The sequence below is a fragment of the Purpureocillium lilacinum genome, assembly GCF_023168085.1.
Source record: "Purpureocillium lilacinum CBS 284.36 DNA, scaffold_6, whole genome shotgun sequence".
Classification (NCBI taxonomy): domain Eukaryota; kingdom Fungi; phylum Ascomycota; class Sordariomycetes; order Hypocreales; family Ophiocordycipitaceae; genus Purpureocillium; species Purpureocillium lilacinum.
The window spans coordinates 968,690-984,315 of NW_027072116.1; the positions used below are offsets into that span (position 1 = coordinate 968,690).

Genomic DNA, 15,626 nt, shown 5'->3' on the forward strand with positions numbered 1-15,626 from the left:
GGAGGCTGGACGCGCGTGGGGCGCCGCCATCCATCCATGAAGTACCTACTCGTAGGTGCGCTGTGGCACGCTCGGCGCGTGGCGTGCTCGTGTCCCGGTCGGGCGGGCTGCAGGCGGGAGTCAATGCAGGCCGCAGAGAGCCCTGGAGGTGTGTGTGTCCCCGCCGCCCGTGTTTGTGTGCCGGCCGACGGCCCGGCAGCGTCAGCGGAGGGGGCTGCCGACAGCCGCCGGCTTATTGCCCTGTTCACTTCAATGTAGAATAATCCAATATACCACTGGCTGTCATGTCATGCATATGTAGGAGTGTGACACGATGATAGGAAGAGCATTCATGTCCTCGTTACCGCCAAGCTGCCAGCAGCACTTTGTCCGCGGCCAGTAACCACCTCACGTGCACCATGCCATCAATTACCACGGAAGTTATTCACGATCTGAGCACCAAAGGGGCCACTACCTGGCTGTACCAAGACCTTGTCCAAGAATTCATTCTGTAATGATATACCCGCTTCTTTCGTATCCCTTCTCGGGCTGTCATGTCCGGCCGTCTGTGTCCGTGTCGTGTACATTGTCTCGTCGCACGCAAACGCTCCCGCGCATTGCGCACATCTGCCTGCCTGGTTCTCTCGCCTCCATAGCTCTGCTAGGGGTCAGATAACACATCGCCATAGCTGCAGCCGCAACCGTGCAATGTGAAAAGAAGATGCCTCCCGCCATGCGTACACGTCCGTCGTCGCTCGCCCGGGTCGCTCGCTCGAAAAGACACAAAACAAAAAAAGACCGCGTCTGCATCTGCCACCAGTGTCACCTCGTCCGCCACGTGTTCTGCACCATCATCACACCGCTCGCGCCGACAAGGCCTTAGCCTGAGGCTCAGCAGCCCGGCCGCGACTGATGATGATAGTCTTGGCCGTCAGGATGGTCGACGCAATCCACGCGCAAAACGCCGCCGCCGCAACCACCGACTCGGCCCGGCCCGCCAGGCACACGGTGCCGCGACAAAACTTCAGCGTGCCGAGGAAGACGGCGTACGCAATGAAGCCGCCAAAGTACAGTGCCGTGTTGGTGCCCTCAAAGGCGAGCGTGACGTACGGGTTCCAGATGCGCGGGCACACCCGGGGCACGAGCTCCAGGTACAGGACCGACACCAGGGAGACGCCCGAGGCGAAGGCGAGGAAGGTGACTGCCCCGGGCGAGCCGTGCCGCGTGTCGGTCAAGAACCAGTTGATGACTGCCAGCCCGTCGTCAGCATGACTCGGCAGGGTAGACGCTGCATTGTTGTAGACATACCGTAGGCTGAAAGCGCAATGCCGGCCGCGGCCAGGCAGGCCTGGAAGACCCGGAGTGAGGCGTTCGTTGCGCGCCCCATGGCGACGACTTGGCGTTAATCAATATATGAGGGGCCGGGAGCAGCCGCCGCGATAAGGTATGTAATTGCCGCACAATATCTTGACTCGCTTGACTGGAATAGCAGCAGCAAAGGCATCAGGCAGAGCAGCGAGACGACGTCGCAGATTTAAACAAAGGCACCCCCAAACTTCGTGGCGGCGGCAGTGGGGGGGAAAGATCGAGCCTTTCAAAGTCAAAACAACATGGAAGGACGCAGAGTCTCTGCCCACGACCTTCCGTCTATTACTCTGGGTCCCCTTTTTTGCATAAACGTCACTCGGCCTAGCAGGATTTCTCGCATGGTCGCACGAGGAGGAGAGCCCCATGGTAGGAGAAGTGGCTTGGGTGGTTGGGAGGGCCCCGCCATTGCAACCCACGGTCGAATATCTGAGACTCGAGGGTTGCTCTGAAACTGGATGCGACTGGGGCCAGGCTCGCAATGCGCTGGTGAAAGGTGGTGGTCACTGGTGGTAAGTGGTGGCGGGGGGAGGGGGGGCGCGCCGCAGGCAAGTGCCGCGATGGGCCAGATCCCTTCCGAGTTAGTATGACGCATTGATCTGCATCCCGGTACTTTATAACTTAACGTGACGCGTTGGATTGCCCGGTTGTTGCTTGATTTAGCTCGGCGGCGGGTGATATGTGTGGAAACAGAGAAAGGGGTGGTTGATGGCGGCGGTTCCTCGGGCGGCGGCGCGCGGGAAGGCGACGATGGAAAACGTCGCGGCGAGAGTGATGTCGACGCGAACCTCCTTTTTTTTTCCAGGGATCGCGGGTGCCTCCTGCTGCCGAGACATGCGCCCAACGTATTGCGTCCTGAAAGAGGCTGTTGTATCATACAAAGCGTGCCTTGGATGCACCTAATAGTGTGCCAAACGATGTTTCGATTTGTTGTATAACTACCACGCATCGAGAGTTTCGCCGACACGGTCGTTGATGCACTGCACGATCGCCGTCGATGGGTGGTGGAGTGTCGTTCGCCTCCTATCTGTGCGTCTGGGTGGCGTCACAAGCTTCCCCGTAGTGCGCTCGGGGACCCTCGGCGCCGCTTGCAGTAGCGCCGTGCGTCACGGCACGACAGCCAGGCAATTAAGCTCCCGGCCGAGCATTGATTGTCAAAGAAGGATTAAATAGGACAGCATGCCCTCCCCCGGGATGGTTCCGAGTTGATGCCAGCCGGCGACTGGGGCGCTCTTGGCGACGTGCCGTGCTGGGCCTCGCCCGACGAGAGGCGCTTCAGTTGTCGTCAGAGAGCATGTGGCTCGTTGTTGTTGACCTACCCTATGCCAGCGTCTATTCGTGAGCGGACGCAGCTAGGGGCGGCGGCATCGTCGGGGGCACAAACGCCGGGCGGACCAGCAGTGTCCGAAAGCACCGGGTTTCATTCAAGGGCCGAAGCCCAGCGAAGTCCGCGCGGCTCCAGCGAAAACTCCGGAGGTGGTACGCCCCCGGACGTTTGGTGACGGGGAAACGTACACAACGGCGGCTCTCATCAACCATATCTCTGCCTGAGATCTGTGTGTCTCGCCTCTGACCTGTCTGCGCACCACGTCCGACCATGCAAAACATCTGCGCTCATTTTCTGGCTTGGCATCTTTCGCTCCTTCAGCTGCAGCCGCGAAGAAATGCGATTTGCTCTGCGACCCTGCGACGACGCGGCGGCCGGGACGGCGGAGAAATTCCTTGGCCGCCCTCCATCCAGCAGCCCTTTTCCCCCCCGTCACATGCAACGGACGCGACCCGGAAATTGATTGAAAGCGGGCGCCACTGATTGGCCGCAGCAGCCACACACACCTCGTGCCTCCCCCACGGGCCATCTCCAGACGGCATCTCGCCGACCCCACGAAATGCGACTGCGCAGGCAGCCTGCCCCGTCGTGCGCTTTGCTCTGTCTCGTCTTCCAGACGACGCTGCACCATGGCTGTTTGGCGGAAAAGGTCGTTGAGGGTCTGGCGCTGAGGTCAGCGGCACGGCGTCAAGGGTCGGCATGTGTCAATTCAGCCGCCGTCGCCGCACATGGCAGATTGCGGCCCGCCGGAGAAGCGGCGGGTGCTCGACGCCGGACGACCGCAGCACAAAGTACCTTGGGTTAGGTGAGCCTCTCCGCAGACCCTCCTGTACCCCGTCCGGTGCCTGGGCTGCACCACACCACACATCAGCCGCTGGAACGCGGGAAGGTCCTGGGCGCCGGGCCACTGAGGTGGCCGCCCAGTGGAGGCTTCAGTGGAGGCCGTCCCTGTGACGGCCAAACAGAGTGCTGACTCGAGGGCCCCCAATGCCTGCCCGAAGCCCCAAGCCCGCCATGCCCCTCGCACGCAGCCGCAGTGCCGCACCGCTAGCGCCGTCGCCGTCCTTCTGGCGACCCGCATCCGCCTCAGATGCCCGCCCACCGGCCAGCCCGTGGGCCAGAAATCTGGGGCAGCCGAGGCCCCCGGTGCCTCGGCCATTCCTGCCCGTCCTCATGACGGATTCATTGTGCCAGTTCCCCCCAGCGCCAGCGCCAGTGCCAGCCAAGCCAGCGCTCGCCGCCCCCAAAACTCGGCCTCAATGTCCCAATCCAGCATATACTCCTAGCCGACCTCTTCTCCAGACTGCTCCTCTTCTCCTCCCGTTCTCCCGCTCCTCCTCCTCCTCTTCGTCCTCCTGTCGTCTGGCCTCTTTCTCCCCCTTTTCCTCCCATCCTCCTCCAAGCGCGAAGCATCCTCGCGTTCCTCGACCTTCGTGGACTTGCGCACCTCCGTCTTGGGCAACGTGCATTCAGCTCCGCGACACGCAGCCTTGTCGAAACCCCGCCGACTCGGTCAATCGTGATCCCTCCCGTCGCTCTTCAGCTTCGGCCTCTGCGTCTATACTCTATACCGCCTGTGCAACTTCGCGCCTCTTTGTGTCCCCCCGGGCCCTCTCCTGAAACGCAATGTCTTCCGCCCTCACCCCCGCCGAGGCCAAGGACCTCGGCCAGCCTCCCGCTCCCGGCTCCCCGTACGGCGTCCCCGTCCCCGGGTCGGAGCGACCTGGCCGCAGCGCCATCTACAGGCACTACCGCTTCCGCGACAGGCCTCTCCTGACATCCTTCGATGCCAACATCCGCTCCGTAAACGACCTCTTCGAGAGCGCCGCCAGCAAGCGCCCCAACAAGCGATGCTTCGGCTCGCGCACCTGGAACGCGGCCACCAAGACTTGGTCCGACAAGTTTGAGTGGATTAGCTATGCCGACGTCGCTGAGCGCCGCAAGAACCTGGGCGCCGGTCTCGTCGAGGTCAACAAGCTCGCTGGCATCGCGGGGGACAAGTATGGCGTCGGTCTCTGGTCGCAGAACCGCCCCGAGTGGCAGATTACAGGCAAGTTTCGATTTGCGCCTCGCGAGGCCGTCTTGCAATACTAACCAGCCGTCGCAACAGATCTCGCGCTGGCCTCGCAGTCCCTCTACACCGTCTCCCTGTATGAGACGCTCGGCCCCGACACCACCGAGTACATCATCAACCACGCCGAGCTCGCGTCTATCGTCTGCTCCCTGCCGCACATCCCCACCCTGCTGAAGCTCGCTCCCCGCCTGCCCCAGGTCAAGGTCATCGTGTCCATGGACCCTCTCGACGATGGCGAGCTCGACGGCTACTCCAAGGGCGCCGTCCTGAACCAGCTTGCCGCCCAGCACGGCATCAAGATCTACTCCATGAAGGAGGTCGAGGAGATTGGCGCCAAGTCCGGCCGCCCTCTGCGTCCTGCCGGCTGGGACGACATCTCCACCATCAACTACACCTCTGGAACCACGGGCGCCCCCAAGGGTGTCGTCCTCACCCACGGCAATGCCGTCTCCGCCAACGCCGCCGCCCGCATGAGCGGCAACGTCACCCAGAACGACGTCCACATCTCCTACCTGCCGCTCGCCCACATTTACGGCCGCCTCATTGACCAGGTTGCTCTTTCTGAGGGCGCCTCCATCGGCTTCTTCCGCGGCGACATCCTCGGCCTGGTCGACGACATGAAGATCCTCCAGCCCACCGGCTTCATCTCCGTCCCGCGCCTCTTCAACCGCTTCAACTCGGCCATCCGCACTGCCACCCTCGAGGCCCCCGGTATCCGCGGCGCCCTGTCGAGACGCGTCATCGAGACCAAGAAGGCCAACATGCGCGCGCCTCCGGGCCAGGCCTCCAACACCCACTTCCTGTACGACAGAATCTGGACGCCCAAGGTCAAGGCCGCCGTCGGTCTGACCAAGGCTCACGCCATGATCAGCGGCAGCGCGCAGCTCGACCCTGATGTCCAGGAGTTCCTGCGCGCGGCTTTCGCCAACAACTTTGCTCAGGGCTGGGGCATGACGGAGACGTACGCTGTCGGCAGCGTGCAGATGAACGGCGACTTCACTCTCGGCAACGTTGGCGGCCCCATGGCTGCCACCGAGCTGTGCCTGGAATCCGTCCCCGACTACGACTACTCGGTCGACGACAAGCCCAACCCCCGCGGCGAGCTGCTCATCCGCGGCAACGCCATCTTCAAGGAGTACTACAAGAACCCCGAGGAGACCCAGAAGACGCTTGAGTCTGATGGCTGGTTCCACACCGGCGATATCTGCGAAGTGGACAAGTTTGGCCGCTTCAAGATAATCGACCGCAAGAAGAACGTCCTGAAGCTGTCTCAGGGCGAGTACATTTCCCCCGAGCGCATCGAGAACGTGTACACTGGCAGCTCCAACGTGGTTGCCATGGCCTACGTCCACGGCGACCCCAAGGAGTCGACCCTGGTCGCCATCTTTGGCATCGACCCGGAGAACTTCCCTCCGTTCGCCAGCAAGGTCCTGAAGCGCGAGGTTCCCGCCGGCGATGCCGCTGCCGTTAAGAAGGCCGCTTCGGACCCCAAGGTCCGCAAGGCCTTCCTCAAGGTCCTCGACGACATTGGCCGCAGCCACAAGTTCAACAGCTTCGAGAAGGTCCGCAACGTCTACCTGGACATTGAGCCGTTTACCATTGAGAACGAGCTCCTCACCCCGACGTAAGTTTTCGTGCGCCAGACTTTTGACTGAGTATAGCAATGCTAACTGTTTGCACAGACTCAAGCTGAAGCGGCCCCAGACCGCCAAGGCCTTCCGCGCCCAGATCGACCAGATGTACGACGAGATCAAGGCTGAGACGCCTGCCGGCGCTGCCAAGCTGTAAGAGATGGATTATTTGGAGAGGGCAAAGATTTGGCTTGTTGCAACCTTGGCGTGCGAAGACTTGTTGTTCAAATGTATAAGCACGTGCGTAGGCTACCTAAAGAGTATCTAAATTACACTCTTCTTTTTGAAGTACTTTGCTCTGCGCCCCTTCCGCATGTATCTTGGTGGTGGACGGTATCGTGTCGCCAGCAGAGTGAGCCTCTTCATCTGAGTTGGGGGCCCAAAGTGTCCGTCTCTTCCCTGTGCTGCTGATGTGCCGATTCGGACGACAGAGCTGAGGCTGGATGCCGGCAGTTGCAGGGACGTGGCCAACGGTCTGAGACAAGGCGTAAAGATCGTTGTCAGCGCGTCGCGGCATTGCGTCCGCCGACTCGCCATGCCGCCTCGATGTTCACAGCCGGAGCAGGCCATGCTGGAACGATCGCGAGTTGGGCATCGCGCCGTTTTATGCATGTCTCAACACTGAACGCAGCCTGCGCCGAGGCGCCTCGCCGCCGCGTCTCGAGCTCATTTTGGGCGAGCCGCGCCATGTCTCTGGTTGATGATTGAGTGAGTCCGGCCCGGCCCATCGGTAGTAAGCTAGTACTGAGGTCCCGTCGTCGCGATGAGAGCGAGGGATGGTGAGTGGCGGCCCATTGGGTGTCCCATGTGGTGGTGATCAGTAGATGATGGGCTGCGACATCGGGCCAGACATGGATGGGTCTGATCGAGACTGTTTTGATAGGAGGGCTGCGAGAGGTGTTGTTGTTTTTGGGGGTATAAAGGGGGTGAAGGTCACTGTGATGTTGATGGCGCTTCTGGCATTGAAGACTTCCGACACTGCTTGACAAGCCAGAAGCAACCTACGTACATCTACAATCATGCAGTTTTCCATGCTCCTCCCCGTTGCGTTTGCCGCCGCTGCGGCCGCGCAGTCTACCGTGGTAAGACCGACACTTCTCGCATCCTCGTGCGGATGACAAGGAGAGTGGTATTTAATGAACATCTTCACGCAGGCCATCGTTTACCTCGACCCGCAGTTCGCAGGGCCGTCACAACAAATCACCTCTACGGAGCAATGCGTCGCCATCGATCCCAATACCATGTTTGTGGTCCCTTTCCTACGTCGTTCCAACGACACCATACAAGTGCCTTTGCTACAAGCGGGCAGTTGCTAACAGCTGGCAAATGCGCAGGCCGCCTGAGGTTGGGTCCATTCAAATCGCGTCGGGCGTCGCCTGCACCACCTACTTGTACGTACCATCCAGTCCTCTCCTATACACGTACAGTCGCAGATATACACGCAGTGCGAGTTGCGCGTGCAAACCGAAGCTATGAAAAAGCTGACGCCGCTGGCTGTACACAGTGACCCCCAGTGCCAGAACCCGAACCAGCACCTCACGGGCACAATGTCCAACATACCGGGCCCGCCTGACGCGCAGTCCATCCTCTGCCAGCGCCCCAACTAGGAAAATGGGCGGCAAGGTGCGGCTCCGAATCAATGAGGGTGGGTAGATGGGGGGCTTTGCGCAGCGATGGGTTGGGTGAAGAAAGATGCCGCTTTTACAGTTAAACTATGGGCTGTGTGGTTGTTTGCTGTCAATGGCAGAAACTAACGTTACATATAACTCCATAAATTCCTAAGATAAGAAGGAAGTGAGATACTGCGTGTATTGTACTGTAGAAAGACTCGAGCCACAAGCCTTTGTGCTGTACTAAGTTCTCCATGGCTGTCTAATAAGAAGTATAGGCACGACACTGTCGTTCCTCGCATACCACACATGGAGTGGAGATCTGCCTTGGGAACGGGCTTCGCAGGGGGCTGCTCTGCGCATTGGCGAGCTCCGCCGCATGACAGCCGCCCAACGCCACCAGACTGATCTCTCCATCTAACAGGACCCATTGTCAGGGAAGGGGCACCGAGCGCTCTCTTCAATGCGCACCTGCCTGTCAACTGTAGTGGTTTGCGCCCGAATCCCCGTGGTTCCATTTTTAGTAGCAGCCGGCGATGTTTCTACAATTCAATACCAGTTACGGATGCGTCTAGTAGACCGTATCAATTGACGGAACTACGACCGATATATGTTAATAATACATGAAAACTAACAGTATGATCAACGGCAATATCTTTCATGAAATGAAGACCGCAATCTGCTGCCTTAATGGACCGCGTGTAGGGGTGTTGCTGTCTGGCTCCTGGTCGCAATGGCAGTAACGTCTTGACATGTCCAGAAATGTACCAGATGCGCAATTGACTGCCCGATAAAACCTGTCAAAGAAGGCATAACGAGAACGGCCGAACATTTAATTGTTTATGCGACTGTCTGGGCATGTTAATTATCTAGTCTTGACAGTGAGGCAGCAAGTAATTAGCAGCTATTTCCTATTATAATTCGCTAAATATATAATATTATATAATATCTTAATATTTAATATCTTTAATAATAAAAGTAATTATAATTAAAATATATAGGCTTAAAGAGCTAAAGAAAAGCTTTATAAAGCTAGGAAAGTCATCTAAATAGATATCGCTTAGCTAATCGGCCCGTTATTTAGTCCGGCTGGCTAATTAAGAGCTACGCCGCCAACGGTGCCCGACCTCTATCGAAACACTCCACACCATCCGCGCCGCGCGATGACGATGTCGTAAGTGCTCCCCCTTGCGCGTGCACGACGCGTTCCCGAAACACTATATCCTTCCTATCCACGATCCCTCCTGCTCGGCCGGCTTGTCGTGGCCCGCGCCTCGCGTCCCGAAAGCCCCCGCGGCACACAATCACCAGCCCGTTGTTTGCCTCCATGAGCTTGACGCTTACCGCTACTGTTCCTAGGGCCACCGTCATCGACCTCGCGGGCGACGAGCCGCCGCTCAAGAGGCGACGCGTCGAGGATCTCGCTGGCGACAAGGAGAGCCTCCGGGCTCGCGTGCAGGAGCTTGTGCTCCCGCTCGTGAGCCATGCTGTGCAGGGACTCTCGCGGAGCGTCTACCGCGTAGACGACATTGCGGTTCAGGTGCGTCTGCTGAGCACGCGACATTCGACGTGGCCATGAAGCTAATATTTCGAGGCAGGCTGTCGCGACGCTGGCCAGGAGCCCCGTCTTCCGGATCAAAAGCGAATTCAATCGGACGCAAGCCGCTGCGCAGACAGTGGACGTTATCAAGGGGCTAGCTGCGCGTCCCGTAGGTCCTCAAAGCCTCACCTCTCGATATACGCGACTAACTTTGCTGGCTATAGGAATTTCGCGTACAAACGAAGACTCCCCCGACCCCTCCTCCTAGCCGCCTGCTCGAACCTCCATCGCCCTTGCCGGGTGCTGTTCTCGATGTCGAATCTCAGCCTTTCCCCCCGCTTGTCCGTGTCACCAAGGCCGTTGCTCGCACGGCCGGCCAGAGGAGTGCATTCCGGGAGCAGTACGCACAAAGGCTTGCCAGGAGGGACCGACAGACGCCAAGCTCCCAACGGCCTGCGAGGAACAGCTGGTTTAGCCACAAAAAGCGGCCATATCTCGCCGCTGCCGAACGGGCTCTGATAGCCAGCGGAGTTGGCCTTGCAATTCCGGCCTCGGCCGCTACCGATTTCCCTCAAGTCTACCACGTCGACTTTACGCAACGAGAAATCGAGGAGATATTCGAGCATCTGCAAAAATATATCCCCACTCCCGGTAAGCCCACGGCCGAGTCTCTGAAGTCGCTCGCATATGAACACAATGTTCATGTTGCGTCGATCGTGGGCAGCGCTGTCGCAGGTCGCAGTGCGGAAGATGTGAGGAACTTCTGCTCAGACCTCATGGCCGGCACCGCCAGGATCTCTGACAACCAACAAGTCCTGTCACTAGACCGTGCCACTGAGCAGCACCGGACAGACCGTCGCGCCAGTCGCGTCTCGTCACTGCTGCTCGCACGGGAGATGGAGGGCAACGCTGGGTTTGGTCGCATGCGGCGCTACGAAAACTTCCAAAACGAGTTCAAGCGAGCACATGAGGATGGCATGGCGCTGGTAGCCGAGTTCACCAATTGTGCGGGCGACATTTCGACCATGTCGTGGGTGCCAGACGGCAACATCATCTGCGGCGCGACTGCGCATTCAGACACCCACAACCAACAGTACAACAAGCCAGGAAACCTCGTGCTTTGTTCGACGTCGCAAGGTATCCTTCGCGCGTTTGCGGATCACCGGATACCGCGGCCGCTTGTCGAGAAGGGCGAAAACTCGACCGAAGCCATGCGGCAAAGTCAAGATCCCTGGCTCTACTCGTCCGTCGTCTCATCCGACTACGACCAAGTCCACGGCCGTGCCTTCACGTCGAGTTTCGACCGAACGGTCAAGGTGTGGCAAGTCGCCAAGAGCGGTGAAACAATGCAGTCCATTGCGACTTGGAAGCACGATGGTAATGTCAACTTTGTCGCAGCAGCAAAAGACGGCTCAGGTCGCGTGGCCTCCGCGGCGGACGTCCCGACGAGAGCCGTCCGCATATACACAGTCAATCCAGACGACGTTGCTCACAGCCCGTATCAGGCCATCTCCTGCACTCGAACGGACGCTGACGGCTCCGATAAGTGGGCGTACTTTCCCGCAACCATGCAATGGGGGCGGGCGCCGGGAACCACACATCTCTTGGTTGTTGGCTACTCGCCCCGCAGCCTCACAAACGATGATCACGACATTCCAGAAGACAAGCGAAACTCGGGAGAAATCATGATGTGGGACGCTGCGAAAGGGTGCCGAGCCGCTGTCATGACGGCCACAACTGCCAACGTCTTCGAGGTCGCGTGGCACCCTCAGCTTCCTCGATTCATAGTCGCAACATCACCTTCTGGACTGCTTGTCGAGCAGCACGTCCGAACTCAGATCCATGTCTTTCAGCGCGACCGTGAGCGGGGAGACGACGATCTGGCGTACACGGAGTTTCAGAAGCTGGATTGCCCAGCCATAGACATCAACGAGCTGACGTACATGCCCAACTCACTTCTCCACGCCTACGTCACGGCCGCATGTACGGACGGAAATGTCTACGTCTGGGACACGGCGCAGGGGGACCGTCCGATCCACACCCTAAAACACGCCGAGCCGTTGGAGGATTTCTTCACGCACGACCGGGAAAGGGAGGACACCGGCGTGAAGTTTACAGCGTGGGGCGCGTCGGCGGATAGGTTTTACACGGGGTCCAGCGACGGGGCCGTTAAAGTGTGGAACGTCCGCAACAGGCGCAAGCCGTTTGTGCGGAACCTGTTGGAGGCTCCCGCGCCTATATCGTGCGGCGAGTTCTCGCCGGGCAAGACGCAATTAGCCATCGGCGATGCGTCGGGACGCGTGTTTCTATTCTCGGTCGATGAGCGAGACGAACATGAAACGCACTTCATGACGCTTCCAGGGACGAATCGCAGAATCAGGCGGCCGAAGCCGTTCCTCCCGCACCCGGAGCCCCCGCCCCCGGAGCTGAGCGCCGCTCCGGACGAAAGCCCGGGTCGAATACACCTCGATGCTACGGACCGATCGATAGCCGCGTATGCCCATCAGACTTATATAGCCTCGGGCCAGCTCGTCCTGACGCGCAACCCAGTCATCGGCGCGGTCCAAGGCCCAGCCTACGCAGCTACAAACCTCTTCCGCCGCGAAGCCCACCTCGACGACGACCCCTCCGGCCCGCTATTAACCGAATTCGAGCGTCACCAGCGCGACACCCTCGCCCGCTGCCGCGGCCCCCGCCGCCGCTCGCAGATGCGCCTCCAGAAGATCCCACCCCCGCCTAACACCGACCACCTCGGCTGGTACGATCAAGCTACCATCTTCGAGTATATTCGGTGCCTGCAGCTGCATGTCGCCAATGTAGACCAGGACTTTGGGGCGCAGCAGATTGACGAGGCCCTGGAGCGCGAGCTTCTAAGGGACGGGGCCGATCTCGATCCGGAGGAGGACTGGGGCCTCGCGTATAAGGAGCTGCCTGCGAGTTTCGACGACGAGTTTGAGGAGACGGTCTGCAGAGTGCAGTAGGGCTAGGACTTGAGCTTTTTGTTATAAAGCATAGCGAGCGTTTTAAACCGACACCTACTAATAAAGAAATTAAAAGAAGAGACTCTTTTCAATAATGGCTTAACTGATATTATAAGAGATATTATATAACTTTAATAGGTTTAGTACATTATAATTCAAGTCATAAGCATACTGAAAGATGGACGTGGCATCGCATTCCGTCTATTTCGTTTATTGGCGCCCTCTAGCACCCCTTTACATAGCGTGTCTATAACAAATGTCATGGGAACCAGAGAGTAACAAATAACCAGTCGCCGCCTGTCCACGACTCGCGCGCGCGCGCAAACGCTCCCACATCCCTCCCGCATATAGATTTGTACTCGCAAGAAGATACTCGGCCACGCGCGGGTGGGGAGAGTCCTGCTCCCGCGCTCGCTCAGACGACCCCATCATTGCCGCCGCATTCGCACACACACAAAACGCACACTCGCCTGGCCATGATACGACAAGAAAAGCAGTTGAGGACCAGAAAAGGCCCAGGGAGGCCCGTGTCGTCCGCGTCAGGCCTAGGAAAATATCATGCCCCCTCTTGTGTTTTGCAAAGTGTGCCCATTCCCGGAACGCCGCTTAATGCTTAGCCGAGACCGAGTCGCCGGTCAGCTTCTCAACATAAGTCTTCGCCCTGTCGAAGTTGTCAGTAACTTGTATGATGTACGTGGGGGTTGATGGTTGCCGTGTGGAGAAGCAGTGGGGGGAGCTAGAGGGGAGTCTCACATGTCACCGAAGGCGACCATGCAAATGGTCTGCCAGACACCGAGACCGATGCGCGGCGCAACGCCGCGGTAGAGGCCCCGGATGCCGTTGTTGGCGTAGATGTACCTGAAGGTGTTGCCGACCGTCATCTTCTTGGGACGGTTGGGGTCCTCCTTCTTGCTCTGCATCTCAACGCGGATGACCTCGATGGGCTGGTTCCAGGCGCTGAGACCACCACCGATACCCGAGGCGAGGATCTTCTCGCCGGCGGACAGCTTGTCGCCGTCCTTCTTGCCGGTGGCGGAGCGGATGCCGCCCTCGGCAAGACGGCTGAGACCGAAGCGGGAGCCCCAGTTGGTCATCTGGCGGATGGCGACGGCATTGACACCCTTGTTGATGCCGCGGATGCCCTCCTTGCGGTAGATGTCCATGAAGGTCTGGAAGGTGGACTGGGGCTTGACGCCCGAGGCGGCCATCTTGTGCTTGGTGATCTCGACCGTCTTCATGCACGTGCAGAAGCCCATGGTGGCGTAGGCCTGGGCGACACCGCCCGTGATGCCGCCGAGGATGCCACCGCCAAACTCGGACGCGCCGGCCGCGCGGGCGTAGTACTCGGCCTCGGAGGCGACGAACAGGAGGACGGCGCCCTTGGTCGAGGCTTCGATCCAGGCCCAGGGGATGAGGCCCTGGTAGACTGTCGCGCAAATCCATGTCAGCATGTGACACGCGACGAGCCGCGCCCGCGCCCGCGCCCGGGCCAGCGGGCTCACAGGCGCGCGGCAGAGCAGAGCGGCGGACGACGACGATGACGATGGAAGGAAAACTTACAGCCGAGAACACCTCCGCGAGACCAGATGCGGCCCAGGGCAGTGGCGAAGCCGTCGCCTCGATGGGCGGCCATGGTGGTCTTGGTGACCTCGAGGGGCTGGCCGAGGGTGGTGACCTCGAACATGTTGAGACCGGCGCCCAGCAGCAGGTTGGAGAACTTGATGGGCTTCTTCTCAAGCTTGTGAGGCTCCCCAACGGGGGCGGGGACGGTGGCGACTGCGACCATGGCTCTGGATTGCTTCGACGGAGGGGGGCCCTGACCAAGGGAAGAGGGTGCTTCTTCGCGAAAAGGGGAGGGGAAGTTGTGGTGGTTGTGGTGTTGAAGGTGAGACGGAGCTCGACGACAGCGAGGAGCAGCTGAAAGTAGACTTGGGGCTGGTTGCTGAGTCAGAAATTCCCGGGGGAGGGATTGGGGACTCTGGAGCGACGACTGCGGACGCGGGCGCGGGATGCGGGATGCGGCTGTAGGCTGCGGTTACCGAACGGGATCGGAGCGGAGTATACGACTACGGCCCTGGAATGCGAGCGATCTGAGGCCTTGGAGAGGGTCAGGGAGTCGAGAGATGTCCGGAGACGGAGTCGAGGGCCGAGGCTGTTCGGACGATGGAGAGAGCCAGTCCGTGATTCTCCGGAGGAACTGCTGGTGCTGGGGACGCGCTGAAGGCGGCTGCTGAGCGCTGGGGAGTGGGAGTGCTGGGGGCGGTCCGGGGGGCGCTACAGCGGTCACTGGGATGTGGTGGCAGTGGAGGTACGGTATGGACGCCCCTGTGGTGGCTGTGCCTGGCCTGGCCTGTCTGAGGCGTCGGGTCCTGTCTTGCACGTGTCTGTTAGCAGGCCGCCGTGCCGGCTACTTGAGCGGCCCCGGTTATTACGGTACGCGTTTATGTAGCGCAAACCGTCGAGGCTTATCAGCGGTTCCTGGATGGGCGCGCAGCCCCCAGCAGGCCAGCACCACAGGCAGGGCAGATGGAAAAAAAGGTGGGCCGCTGGGGGGGAGAAGGGGGAAGGGGAGATTCCTCAATGCCCCGGGCCGGGGACGGTGTTCGTACCTACCTGCGGGGAGGGACTGGAGGGCTCTACGGGCAGTTTACTGCGGTCACCAGTATTGCGGCCTACTAACGGTAACGAATTGGGCGTTGGCCATGGCCCGACGAGATTCGCGAAATCAGAAAACCCTCTTGAAGAAAACAAATGGACGACAAAAAGCGAAGGTCCGTCCGCCGTTTCTGTTGGCTCCCGCAAGCCAACAAACAACCCGACGGGACAAGGCTACGAGAGGCGCCAAGTCCTCCCGCTTGGCCCTGCCTCCCTACAGCGCGGGCAGCCTCTCAGCGGGCACAGCGGACTCGCCAGCGCATGCAGGGCACCCGTCGTTGGCGCGGCAGGGCTGGCTGGGAGCCAGGTCCAGCACACCTCCTCAGCACGCCTCGTCCCTCCCGCCATAAAACCAACACAATGGAAGCCCACCGCCGCCGATAACTCTCTGAGGTGCGCTCCAATGGCCAGCGCTGGAGTTGAGAGGCCTTCAATCCCTTCCCACCTGCATGGAGGTTCCATTT

At 59.8% G+C, this 15,626-nt stretch overlaps 4 protein-coding genes across 4 annotated transcripts; 2 read left to right on the top strand and 2 right to left on the bottom strand.

The window, feature by feature from the left end:
- Positions 1–833: 833 nt before the first annotated feature.
- PLICBS_008215 (uncharacterized protein) lies at positions 834–1,366 on the bottom strand (the record flags this gene model as incomplete). The annotated part of the gene is made up of 2 exons (XM_018324291.1): positions 834–1,228; positions 1,288–1,366. 2 exons carry the CDS (start codon positions 1,364–1,366, stop codon positions 834–836), a joined length of 474 nt encoding a protein of 157 aa, XP_018177470.1.
- A 2,931-nt stretch (positions 1,367–4,297) lies between these two features.
- Positions 4,298–6,533, top strand: PLICBS_008216 (uncharacterized protein; the record flags this gene model as incomplete). The annotated part of the gene is made up of 3 exons (XM_018324290.1): positions 4,298–4,682; positions 4,782–6,369; positions 6,428–6,533. The coding sequence occupies 3 exons, from the start codon at positions 4,298–4,300 to the stop codon at positions 6,531–6,533; spliced, it is 2,079 nt and encodes a 692-aa protein (XP_018177469.1).
- Positions 6,534–9,313: 2,780 nt separating this feature from the next.
- On the top strand, positions 9,314–12,507 carry PLICBS_008217 (uncharacterized protein; the record flags this gene model as incomplete). The annotated part of the gene is made up of 3 exons (XM_018324289.2): positions 9,314–9,526; positions 9,585–9,695; positions 9,751–12,507. The coding sequence occupies 3 exons, from the start codon at positions 9,314–9,316 to the stop codon at positions 12,505–12,507; spliced, it is 3,081 nt and encodes a 1,026-aa protein (XP_018177468.1).
- Positions 12,508–13,113: 606 nt separating this feature from the next.
- Positions 13,114–14,293, bottom strand: PLICBS_008218 (mitochondrial DNA replication protein yhm2; the record flags this gene model as incomplete). The annotated part of the gene is made up of 3 exons (XM_018324288.1): positions 13,114–13,168; positions 13,261–13,933; positions 14,068–14,293. The coding sequence occupies 3 exons, from the start codon at positions 14,291–14,293 to the stop codon at positions 13,114–13,116; spliced, it is 954 nt and encodes a 317-aa protein (XP_018177467.1).
- Between the last annotated feature and the right edge of the window lie 1,333 nt (positions 14,294–15,626).